At 38.9% G+C, this 13,017-nt stretch overlaps 1 protein-coding gene across 1 annotated transcript; it reads right to left on the reverse strand.

Annotated features, from left to right (window-relative positions):
- Positions 1 to 701: 701 nt before the first annotated feature.
- LOC311507309 (GRAM domain-containing protein 2B-like) lies at positions 702 to 8,540 on the reverse strand. Its single transcript, XM_084571606.1, has 14 exons — positions 8,274 to 8,540; positions 7,669 to 7,794; positions 6,785 to 6,872; positions 6,640 to 6,709; positions 6,459 to 6,562; positions 6,288 to 6,383; positions 6,136 to 6,207; positions 5,042 to 5,122; positions 4,769 to 4,880; positions 4,258 to 4,374; positions 2,351 to 2,441; positions 2,096 to 2,200; positions 1,929 to 2,013; positions 702 to 1,569 (listed from the first exon to the last, which is right to left on the reverse strand). Exons 1-14 carry the CDS (start codon positions 8,366 to 8,368, stop codon positions 1,531 to 1,533), a joined length of 1,281 nt encoding a protein of 426 aa, XP_084427732.1. The 5' UTR covers positions 8,369 to 8,540; the 3' UTR covers positions 702 to 1,530.
- Between the last annotated feature and the right edge of the window lie 4,477 nt (positions 8,541 to 13,017).

Consider the following 13,017-nt stretch of genomic DNA (forward strand, 5'->3'; position numbering starts at 1 on the left):
CACAGTATTAACTACAAATATGAGTCATTTGAGTCTTTTCTTTAAGTAATACAACATAAAAAGTTCCATATTTCCCTTTGAATTGTAGTGGAGTTGAAGTATAACAAGTACTAATATCACACTAACAAATATCTAGTTTTCTGTTCTTTTTATCTTATGTCTCAGTTAAAATATCTTAAATTTATACATGACTAAATGTACTAATTCCACAAATCCTAAATAAATTCAAATAAAAACATCAATTTAGTACATGTTTGAGGTATTTAACTTGTGTCTTTCTTTTTCATAAAAGGTGTTGTGGTACTCCAGTATATTTTCTGAAATCTGCTGGAGTACAAGTACACAGAGACATTAAAAAACAATCAATTAAAGTACTTCAAACATAAATATACTAAAATAAATACACATTTCTGTGCAAGACTTTTACTTGTAACAGAGTTTGTACAAATTTGAGGTACATTAAATTTACATTTTTCTTATACCTACAATAAATCTACTTGATAACATTTTTACTGCGAAGTTTTTACTTCTAATGTAGTATTGTGACACACTGCAGTAAACTGAGCAGCAGCAGGCATTGACATAATATATTAGGTTTCACCAGAGCTCTTTGCATGCATGTGTTTGTGGTCTGCAGGTGTGTCGGCTGGTTACGTAACCAAATCCAATAGAAAAAAGTGCTGCCAAAGCAAAGATCAACCGACACTGTATGACAACCATTTATTTCTGGACTGCGGCACGATCAATAAAAGAGTGAAAGGCACAATCTGAGCGCGATGTAAACAAAAGAATCACTACAGTTTTTCTCTACAGCTCATGAAATGGTTCACTGGTCTCCAAACAAACAAGCACTGAAACTAAAATTAAGTTAAGACAAGTTAAAACAAGACAAATCTTAAGTTATTACTAATTAGAGGAAGGTCTTACATTACAAAGGTGAATAAAATTGCATTTTTTAAAATTGAAAATTACACATTAGACCGTTATTATGCGACTCGTTTAGTAAAAACTCCACATTTACAATAAAAACTCTTCTGATTTGCTCCTATTTGCTGATTATTCTATAATGTGCGTCAAAGCAGCCTGACAGTATTTACAAATGAGCTGTGAATTTATCTCTTTATAAATCTTAAACTCTAGATGAGTGATAAATATAATTTACTGGCATTTAAATGCCAGCAAACACATCTGAAACTAACTTGACCTTTTTTATGAAATGTTTGAATATAGTGAAATACGATCTTTGGACCTGATACCTTACGATATATATAAAATCCCACTATTGTGAAATGCAAAATAAAAGCTCTTGGATAAATACTAACACTACCACTGGCACGCTAACACACTGCTGCAAGCGGCACAGGCTTTTTGCTTAAGAGGAGTGATAAAATAGTCCTGAGGAAAGAAGAAGAGGAAAGAAGCCGTTATTGCACAATTTACGTTCACTAAGTTTTATGAAAGCGTCCGAGATTTGGCACCATCTCTAATAAACAGTAAAGCTTCTTATCCGGACAAACCGCGGTCATCCTTTCAAGTCTCCTCCAGGAGCTTCCGGAGGCTTCTTTGAATCTAAAATTAAATAAAACAAATGTTAAAATCATAATAAACTAAAACCTGTTTGGAAAATATTCTTATTTTCTTTCTTGCAAAGAGCTTAATGAGATGATGGACACAAGTCTCATGTCTGTGCGTTGAATATAAGGCTAAAGCCCATTAGCTTAGCTTAGCATAAAGACTGAAATCGGGGGGAAACTGCTAGCCTGGCTGTTAAATTCACTTATTAACACATTATATCTTGTTTCTTTAATGTATATCCATAAACTAAATATAAAAAACCCCCAAAATCTTCTATTTTGTCTTTATTTCCATTTTTATTTTCTGTGTCCACTCCTATTTAGCATTGCCGCCTAAAAAACAAGCAAACAAACCTTCTCAAGCTTGAACAGGTTGGTGGACAGTTCCCCAAATATCTCAGCATTCACTTCATCCTGCGGCCTCTGGCTCCCGATGTTTCTGCAACAAGATTTACACTAAAAAATTATTTACCAAATAACGAGCGACGTGCCGCGAACTAAAACAGAATTTTAGCTCGTACCCGTTGCGAATGTGTTCCCCCATCGACACCAAGGAGTTCAAACGATGCTCCAGAGCCACAATCTTGAAGGCCATGTAACAGGAGGACAAGACAAGCGCGGTAACTCTGGTACGACACACAAACACATTGACAACAATAAGCTAACACGCCCAAATAATGCAGGTGATTCTTTCTGGACATGTCCAACAATTATCTTGTCAGAGCGCATCATGGGCCAACGCTCTCTTGTGTTGCACATAATGAAAGGTCACTCACAAAACCAGATAGAGGAGGAGGATGGCGTGTAGCGGCACGGGCTGGGAGGATTTGCAGTTAGCTGTGACTCCTAGAACTGGTTTGGTTGAGCCTAAGAATAAAAGGAAAAAAATAAAACAATTAGAGACAAAACAAACGAGGTGCCACTTTGGATTTCAAAATGATAGAAATACTTATGGAATAAATACATGTTTTGGATCAATCTCATGTTTGTGGATGGTTAGCTTAGCTTAGCTTAGCTTAGCAGTAATTAGCACATGACATCTTGTTTATTTTATTGTATTTGCCAAAATGTAAAACTATACCTTTGAATTTACATCCTTGCTGACAGTTACGGTGACCAGATTGATCCCACTCTAAAGACCTAAATATGCTAAATATGAAGCTACAGCCGTTAGCCAGTTAGCTTAGCTTAGCATTACAACTGGAAACAAACTGTGTGAGGTTGTAATGTCCTTATAAATTGTTGTTTCACTTGTATTTGTTCATTTTTTGTGATTTATAAACTATTGTCAAGGAGGTTGCAGAATAATAGAGCGGCAAAGGCTTGACTAAACAAAAACTTCTATGAAACATAACCTATGAACTTGACAAGACAAAACTATGAGACAAGAAACAAAAAACTACAACGAGTTACAAGAATCCAGACTAGAGAGCTAAACAAGACGAGGCAAAACTATGAGACGAGTACGACATGACAGCGAACTCAGGGGAAGGCAGGGCTATATATACACAGAAAGGGAAATAGGGGTGATGGGTGAAAACGATCAGGACAAGGAAGACAATCACAAAGGCGGGAAGACACAGGAAGGGCAAGCTAACTATGACACAAAAGGGGAAAACACAGGGAAAACCACAAGACAGGAAACCAAAAACAAAATAAAACAGGAAACAGAAACCCAGGAAAACTAAGCACAAACCATGACAACTGTGATATTGCTGCTTTCAGTTAAGTAAAAGACTCTTTAAGGTTATTTTTTTTGTGTGCAAGTGTCCACGTGACGTCAATTTGACCATCCCCCACAAGTCTGGTCAGACGTCCTCGTGCTGCAGAATATGCAAACCCTCAGATTGTGCTTTGTATAGATGTGCATTCAAATGCTCTGTTTTGAGTATGAGCCTACAACTGTCGAAACAATCAACTTTAACATCATGCTTTGCGAGCTGTGAAGGTCCTGGAAGGGACATTTGGCTAACTTTAGACTGTTTCTAGTCTTGCTAAGATACGCTAAATGCTAGCTTAGTTTTAGAATGCAGATACGAAACATACACATACTGCACGCTATTTCAATCACCTCAATTAAACATGAATAAGAAAATAAAGAGTATTTTAATACTCTATTAATTAACTGAAGAACTCAAAAGCGCCCTTTAGAGTCAACAAATGCTCCGTAACGGCATGCTAACCATGTAGCAGCCAGCATAAGCAGCATACCCACTTTAATCCCATAACATTTAGCTAATGCTTTACTTTATTAGCATCCAACTTGGTACAGGCAATGTAAAAATGTTGTACTGTGGTTTGGGTTTCATCTGCATCATTTAAAAGGACATTAGTGATAGAAACGTACAGTTTTGTTGGAAGGAAATTAAATCTGTGTTCAGTCTTTACTTAACCTGAACCACTATCATATAAACTGATTTGTTCACCTCTGCAATAAATTTAGAAGTGCAGTGTTGACACACATATAAACCCTGTAGTTGTTGAGACATACTCAGTTTAATTTTGGGCGTGTCGTTTTGGAGTAGGACTCCGAGCATGAAGCCTCCTGGTTTAAGAGTTAAATATAAAAACAGTTGAGTGATTTATACACTGACTATTCTTTTATTACTCATTTCCCTCTGGAAAGAAGCGAAACCCAAGACTACAGAAGCACCAACAAAAGCTTTTTTTGTCGCTCGGTTACCGTTCTTGAGGGCGGCTCCGTGTTTTTGGCTCGGAGTCTGGAGGTGGATGTCGGCGTGGACTGAAACCTCTGCGCTCTTCACTGCATTTAGAAACGTGTCTGGGAGGCCGCTGAAGTCTGATGGAGTAAACACAGGGAAAGCTGTGACTCCAGCCGTCAGCGAGCTTCAGTAAATATTAGCAGAATCACAGGCGACCTCAGAAATCAACAAGCTTGTAAGAGTTATTATGACTGTCATACGCAATAAACGGGAGAGTTCATTAGCTATTTCACTGGATCATCGTTGGGTTTCTGCCAGCGGTCGTCACAATAACAAAAAGCAAAGCCTCGGAAGCTTAAATGTCACCTGGCCTAACTCCAGCTTTCTGCAAACTAAAGACCGTCAGAGCCACAGTGACACCTGATACTCCCCGCACAGAGAATGAATAGCTCCACAAAATGTGTACAGTAGATTAGAGTTGGTACACAGTAGCTTTGTGTACACACTGTGGGGAGAAGATGGCGCACACACCATTTATTTTATCGTAGTCTGGAGTCTGAGAACCGGAGCTGCTGCTCTCCATCATCTCCTGCCGTCTCTGCTGCACGACCCCATCGAGGTCGGAGAAGGCTCCAGAAAGGTCCTGCAGCGCAACATGCAGTCAGGACAATGTACAATGGACCGCACACACAGAGAGAGGGTGTTGTTTAACATGGAACTTCTATGGATCTTTTGTCACGACGGAAAATGTACAATAAATACATCCTGAACAAAAAAATGGGCGGACAGACCCCCCCGACTGACCAGAGGAAGCGACGACGGGCATGTGACTCTGAAGCTGCTTTCACAGGAGGAAGTAACGGGGCTGATACAAGTGTTATCCACCTGGAACGCACAACATACACATTATAGCATCTACAATAGCAAATATATTTATTTTTTGTAAGCTGCTTTCACATGTTAGACCATTTTTGGGCACAGAATACACTATAAACACATTAACACGGACATATTATCATCTTATAGCTAGTTATTGCTAACATGTTAGCTAACTGTTCCTTATTTAGATGAACACAGAACAACACTAGCATTAATTCGTTTGTGTTGCAAGTCACTTGATGAATGTAAAACTACTTTTAGCAAACTTATATTGTTTATTCCACAAATTCCTGAGGAAAACAGCCGGCAGCTAAAAGCTACAAGCTAATTTCTACCTTGCTAGTTGGTGCTAGTCGAATATTTAGATATTTTTTTTCTTAAAAAGGGTACACACTATATATATATACATGCATTTGAACAGTGTCCGAGTCTTCGTGCTAAGCTAACCATCTGCAGTATCCTTGCATTTAGCATGAGCATTGAAGCTAACCTTTAATCATCTGAACGGCTAACATGTTGGCAAGCATTTAGCCATTTAAACATGCCACAGACACACAGCTACTGTGCACTAGCTTTCATGTGGTTGTACTTCTTGCTTTCTATAACATTTCCGCTGAAACCAGGGGAAAATATCTGGCGTATTAGCAGCTAAATCCTAAAAGCTAGTTATTATGTTGTTAGCTGTTCTGCTGGCCACATACAGTAGTTTTGTCGAGAAAGTACAGTGTATGTTTGTTTGAAAAGTCTCACTCATGCTAAGCTAACTAACTGCAGTATCTTTGCATTTAGCATACAATCATGAGCATTGAACCTTTAATCATCCGTACAGCTAACATGTTGGCAAACATTTAGCCATTTTTTAGAAAATATCTGGAGGTTTAGCTAAATGCTACAAGCCAGTTGCTACTTTGTTAGCTATTTTTTTGCGACTAAATTGTTTTTCCAGATGTTCTCACTATAAAAGAAATATTTTTTGATGAATATGAGCAGAAACTATTGAGCTCAAATATGTGTTTTACCTCCAGGTGCAGACAGATGGACTTCAGAAGTTTGTAGGTGGTGTTTCGAGAGAGGAACGACACAAACACGTGCTGGAAAACATTAATGTAGAATCACTCTCATGTTTATTTCAAGAGGGAAAAACTGACTGTCTCAAATATTTATGTCTTACCTGCTCGTTGGCGGCTTGAATCACGAGGGCGTTTGGCACCAACAACGCAGTTTTAGTCTTTTTGATGTGTGTCACAGACATGACTGGAATAGAAATCTGGCAAGGAGAAAATAATTATCAGCTACCAGATAGCATCAAATCATTTATTTAAAACAGCTAACAGTAGCATACCTTTGTGTCTTTGCCAAAGACTTTGGAGTGGAAGCAGATCCAGTTATCAGAGACGAACATTTTGCCCTGATATAACATGTCTCTCTGCAGGGCACAGGTGTAACCTGTTGGCATCAATCCACATGAATAAGTCTCATCACATTTCTTTGCTTTTCATCTGAGAATAGAGTCTGAAACTTACTCTGTTTGAGTAACTCATCTCTGCTGACTTCCTTGAATAATTTGTGATACTGGGTGTTTGTCTTTGATAACTGAAATAAACATTATTTTGTTAAGGAACTTTAAATACTGTTGGTGAAGTTTGTTACATGAGGTCGTGTTAATACCTGGCTGGGCTGCGACTTCTTCCTTTCGATCTTTGTTTCAAAGTCATTCAGACTCAGCACTGGTGAAAGCTGCTCTGCAGGTTTCAGTCTGTTAAATAAAAGGTCAGTGTTTATGGTTTATGTAGCGTGGTAACCCAGGAGGAGAACTGAGCTGCAGCAGGAAACAGTCGTAGCTTTAAAACTCAAACATTAGACTACCACGCATGGTGGCCTGGCTCTGCACCGTGTCACCTGTGGTTATATAATGTCTGCTTACACAGCAACAATTAAAACTGTAAACAGCGCTCTGGTCATGCAGGTATGTAACGGGACAAGAGTGAATATACAAGACAGTGGAAAACAGATGACTGCTGCCAGTTTTAGTAAATTATATGAGTTGACCTTCATGAAAATGTTAACATTAAACACAATTAAACAATCAGAAATTTTGTTTTCTGAACTCAAAGTTCAATCCAAAAGCCAGACTCACGATTCAACAAGGACCTAATTATCTCCTCTATTAATATGCTAACGCTTTTGGATCGTGAAGTGTCTAAATATCCTACATGAGTCCAATGTGATGTTTTGTTTTTGTCCGATCAATGGTCCGAAATTAAAACAGGAAACAGAGAATAGCCAGAGACTGGAAAATCTAAACCCCTTTCGCTGCCTTATGAATCATTAAAACTTCAAAATATAACAGATTTTATAAGATTTATTGAGCAGATTTGTTTAGAAATTTGCCGGCAATTACTGGAGGCCGGATTATAAACAGGTAATAAGTGACATTAACAATGATAACTAGTTATAAATGTCATTAAATGTGATTACAGCATCATTATAGTGTATTATTAACCCTCGTAAATGCTATTAAATGCTAAATTAAAGTGCAGCCATGCACTCACCTGGTCCCGGTTGGTTTCTTCCTGCTCTCCGACACCTCTGACTCCGCGTCCACGCAGAGCTGGAGGTCTGCAGGTGAGCGTCCTTGCCTCCTCTGCCTCCTCTCGCCTCCATGGTCCACCTCAGACCTGAAGACAGGACATAAGAAAGCTGTTTTCCTGCACACCTGTCCTCTGAGAGATAGAGAGACTAACAAACCTGTGAGGACATGTTTAATTTATACTCTGCGTGAATGGTTAAAAAGCAGATGTGCCACAATCCACCACTCTTTCCTCTAAGGATCTTATATGTTATTGTTGTTTTAATGTCAAATACATGATAATTTGCTTTTTGGATGTTGGTCTATGTGTATAAAGGAGGACTGGGCTCTAGAGGGCCCCATAAAAACATCTCTTCAAGTTAAGAGCCAAACCATCAGTTCTAATGACATAATAAGTTTTGTCCTCGAATTGTTCGGTGCATATTAACTCTATCTGGCCACATTCATTAAATAAAAGCCGTTCCTTTAATTCAAACACATAGTTTAAAGGAGGACGTGCATGCAAATAAGCACAATGCATAAAGCTGAAAAGAAACCCGGGGCCCTTTCCATCAGATCCAGACTCACGTCGAGCGATTCCCCCGGGGCTCCTTGCAGGGAAGTGGCTCCGCCGAGGATAACGGGGTCAGAGGTCTGTCCGCCGGCTCGGTCATCAGCACCATGGTTTATAAATTCATATCCCGCTCGGATCCGCCATCGGTTTTTCCAACTCCCGCGGCCCTTCCGCCGCATATAATAGCGAAGCTTCAGGAAGCCGTGAAAGTTTGGGACGATCGCTCGATGGGCCACAGAGGAGGAGCCGGGAAGGGGGAGGGAGCTGCAGGGAACAGCGTCAAGAACAGAGAGGACTCCAGCTGGGGCTGACCAAATCTGAATAGCGTGGGTTTCTGCATATATTTTCTCGTTATAATGAAGCACGAACACACTCTGGTTGAAGAAGTCGTGCGTAAAATCCGTGCGTAATCTTTAGGTGAACGGTTTTGTAGGGAGTGTGAGCTCTTTGTTGAAGATAAAACTGGTTTTGAACTCTTTAAAAGTTGCAGAAGTCTCAACAGAGTGTATTTGATTGGGATTTCCAGCAGGGGGCAGCAGAGTCAAGGGGATGTTTGTGTTTCCACCAGGTGTGTTTTGTCCTCAGGTGACCTACAAGTTAACAATGACATTTAAATAGAGTTAAAATAAGTGTTATCAGCTAAATAGAGAGGTGGAAATTAAATAAGTTAGTTCAGACTTGATGTGTGGGAAGAGTATTAGTCATTCAGGTTATAGTACGTCCAAAAACCAATAGCTCTTGTAGTTTGACTTTAAATGAAATATTTTTAACACTGACTTTAACAATAACATTTCCCTTGACGGGCATGTGAAGCCTTCTCTGTGAAGCTACTTTTAAAACTTTCAAGTATATTGTTAGTATTATAAGTATCTTCATGAGCATTTTAATTAGGTAGGTAAACATGCAAGATACAACATGCTAATTTCTTAAAAGGGCTATTTACTACTTTTGGACATAGTCAGTCTAGTGTTTCTAGTCTTTATGCCAAGCTAAGCTAACCACCTGCTTGGTTTAGATTAATATATAAAACATAATTAAGCTTCTCATACGTTTCTGAATGAGAAAATGTAAATAATTCCACAAATTAAACTTTCTGTTAAAGTCTGGAGACACGTTTGTCCCATATTCACAAGATAGTTTCAAGGAAAAGTATACTTTAAGTATACTTTTATAAACTAAAATGTAGACTAGAAGTATATAACTAGTACACTAGTAGTATATAGATGAGTGTACTTGTAGTGTACTAGAAAGTATACCAATTTAATACTTCTTCCGGCTAAATTGGAACGTTTAAAGTATACTTTAAGTGTACTTTTATAAACTAAAATGTGGACTAGAAGTATATACCTAGTACACTAGCAGTATATAGATGAGTGTACTTGTGGTATACTTAGAGTATACTTTTATAAACTAAAACATGGACTAGAAGTATATAACTAGTACACTAGAAGTATACTGAAGAGTGTACTTGCGGTATACCTAAAGTATACTTTTATAAACTAAAATGTGGACTAGAAGTATATACCTAGTACACTAGTAGTATATAGATGAGTGTACTTGTGGTATACTTGAAAGTGTACTTTTGTAAACTTAAAATGACCATATAAAGTATACTTAAAGTATACTTTTATAAACTTAAAAATGTTCCAATTTAGTCCGAAGAAGTATTAAATTAGTATACTTTCTAATACACTACAAGTACATGGTCTGTAGTATACTTCCTATACGTATACTTATACTCAAGCATACTTAATAAAATGAACTTCAAGTATACTACCTCAATTTTAGTATAAAATAAGTATACTTGTAGTACACTTGAATAAACTTCTTTTTGCTAAGGGTGCACCTAATGATTGTTTTTTAAATTAAATAATAAAGCACTAATTTGTCTGAAGTTGTCCCTTCTTCAGACTCCAGGGGACGCTGTTGCAGCATTTAATGAAAACATCAGTTGAGGGGGCTGAAGACTTGTCAGAGTTCATTAGGTATCCAGGAGGCAACAGCACAGCCAGCAGTGCAATGCAAGCTAGCAGCTAGTTAGCCTGCCATTAATCATGGCTGACAGGGAACTCTGGGTTAAAGGTGGGAGAGCTGCCAGCGACTCTGTTAGTGATTTTAAACTGGAGGAGGGAGCAGGGAGACACGGAGACCAAGTGTTTCTGCTTATTTACAATTCACCAACTATAATTACAGTCAAAAGTTCCCGTCGCTACGTCCAGCTGAGCCCTTTAAATCACAGTGATACATGGTCAAAATACAACTTTAGATGCACAATAAACAAAAACACTATGTTTTGCTGGAAACTATTTACTCCAGCTGGGGAAAAAAATGTGTTTTTAGACTTAAACAGAAAGTTTAATTGTGGGAATTATTTATATTTTCTTTTTGAGGAAAGTATGACAGGATGGCTTGATAGTTTCATGTATGACTCTAAAGAAATCAGATGTTTGCTTAGCTTAGCATAAAGACTAGAAACAGATGGACTGGCTATGTTCAAAAGCAGCTCTTTCAACATCATTAAAAGTCACTAATGAGCAATTTAGAATAACTATAATAATGAAACTACTGACAACAAAGGGTACTTAAAAGTATTAAAAGTAAAATCATAGAAAATGCAAAGGTTTTTACATGAAACGTTTAAATATTTATTATTATTTTTAAAATCTTAAAATGTTAGAAGATGTATTAAGTTAAAAGTTAATGTAAAAATAGTCAATTGCAAGTTAAAACCCTATTTCCATTTGAAGCTAGCACATAAATGGGTCAAGATGCTAATTTTTGTGCATACATCCATCTAGTAAACACATTTAAGACCCAGTTTTGGTTAATAACAAACTTTAAATATGTCAGTTTCTGATTAAAACCGATCCTCAGGCATCTTCTATTTGGGTCGCTAACTGGTGAAGATGCTAACTTTCATGCTAACTGCAGCGGCGGCCTACTCGAACAATAATGTCTTAAACAGATTGAAATAAATAAAAATAATTTAACATAAGGTTTCATTATTTGTTTCCAGTCTCTGTGCTAAACTAAGCTAAGCTAAGCTAGGCTAATCTATCACGGTTCTAGCTCAATATTTCACACGCAGACAGGAGTCTGGTATCAATCTTCTCGTCCAACTCTCAGCAGGAAAATGCATTAGCGTTTCTAAAGCCATTCTTCTAAAGCCCAGATTGATAATCGGATTAAATCAAGCATTAGCGGAGCAACGTTCGGGTGCAAAAGATCTGTGACATGAAGAAACATCTTCTTCTGGAGGCAGAAACCTTTTCAGTGCCTGTCATATATTTAACCACAGAAAGACGGAGAACAAGGACGGCGTAGAGAAAGGAGGCTGCTGTGAGACAGACACAGAGAGAGAGACAGAGAGAGAGAGAGAGGGAGAGAGTGCAAAAATGGTACTTGTGACGGGGGAAGATTGAAGTCCTGTTAAGTGCTCCGCTTGAAAGCATGTCTGGCCTCATTAGCTGTCAGTTGTAACAATACTGAACTGGCAGTGAAGACAGGTTGGAGTCTAGTGGTCATAAATCACTCCTCGACAGCTGCCTGACAAGCTGGGAACCAGTACACAGGCACGGGGCACCCTCTCAGCCTCGACTCTGCACAGGCACACAGTAATCTAAGAAATCATCGCTCTCGCCCCCCTCCGAAATTACACGGAGCCCGCGAAAGTGGCGTGTCGGCGTTTTGTAAGAGGGAAATTGCTCTCATTTCGTGTCTGCCTTGCACACTTGTATGTAACCCTTCATCTCCTGTGCCCGTCTGTCCCCGGCTACGTCCATTAGCTAAACGAGCAGTGGCTGGTCGTTGACTTCTGTGGGGCATGTGGGAGGAGGAGGAGGAGGGCGGAGGGGGGGTTAAGAGCAAGGCCTGTGGGTCATTAATCACGGCCCCTGACATGCAGAGCAGGAGGCCAAGGCTCCCCTATGCATACAGCTGCTGGGCCACACTCATTGCACAGGAGATGTGTTGACCCCCCTACGCCCCGACTCCCAGCGCCTGTGGCTCTCATCTGTCTGACTCCCTCACCGTTTGTGTCAGTCATTCGCGCTGTCAAGACACCACCGCCTCGCCTCCCGGCCGACACCTCTCCACAATGTTTCCTGCTCACAGGTTTCTATTTTAAATGTGCCCAGATTAGACTGTGAATGCAACTAATCTGATATTTGGAACAAGTGTAGCGTCACTAGCATCACATCTGTAGCAATGTCAGATTAGGCTAACGCTTCGGTTGGATTCTGTAGACATTTATGGTCTCCAGGTGAAAAATAAAAACAAAGATGGCTGCTCCATGGATACCTGCAAACAAAGCAAAGTATTCCTTAGTGCACAGGAGCACCGTGGTTGTCCAAAAACTATTATAAACATCTAACTGAGACAAATTTGTGAAATTTAAGGATTCGAGAGCTCCACTACATGGTTGTTGTACAACAATGGAGATCTAGGCCGCAGAAGAATAAGCTTTTAATTTGAAAATCTATTAGCAACGTGTGTACCTGTGTGTATTTTGAGGTTTGAGTGCAAGTTCAAGTGTGTATGCACTGCTTTTAACATTTGGGAGGTTTTATTTTGAAAGATTAAATAGTTGCGGGGGTTTTATTTTGAAAATACAATGTACACCGAGTCCTTCCTGATGAAAAAAGACAATAATACAGTTAAAAGCCAATCAAATCATAGCATCCGATTAACTCAATTAACTCACAATGGCACACTTACAGATTGCCACGGCTTTGTTAGACAGTAAAATACTAAACATTA

This window comes from Chelon labrosus (assembly GCF_963514085.1).
Source record: "Chelon labrosus genome assembly, chromosome: 22".
NCBI classification, from domain to species: domain Eukaryota; kingdom Metazoa; phylum Chordata; class Actinopteri; order Mugiliformes; family Mugilidae; genus Chelon; species Chelon labrosus.

Excerpts from the sequence above, each read along its gene's own strand:
- LOC311507309 (XM_084571606.1), bottom strand. The coding sequence starts at position 8,368 with ATGGTGCTGATGACCGAGCCGGCGGACAGACCTCTGACCCCGTTATCC. Across the intron at positions 6,563-6,639 it reads AGATGAGTTACTCAAACAGA|GTTACACCTGTGCCCTGCAG; the intron begins GTAAGTTTCAGA and ends TGATGCCAACAG. Across the intron at positions 4,375-4,768 it reads AGACTACGATAAAATAAATG|ACTTCAGCGGCCTCCCAGAC; the intron begins GTGTGTGCGCCA and ends TTACTCCATCAG.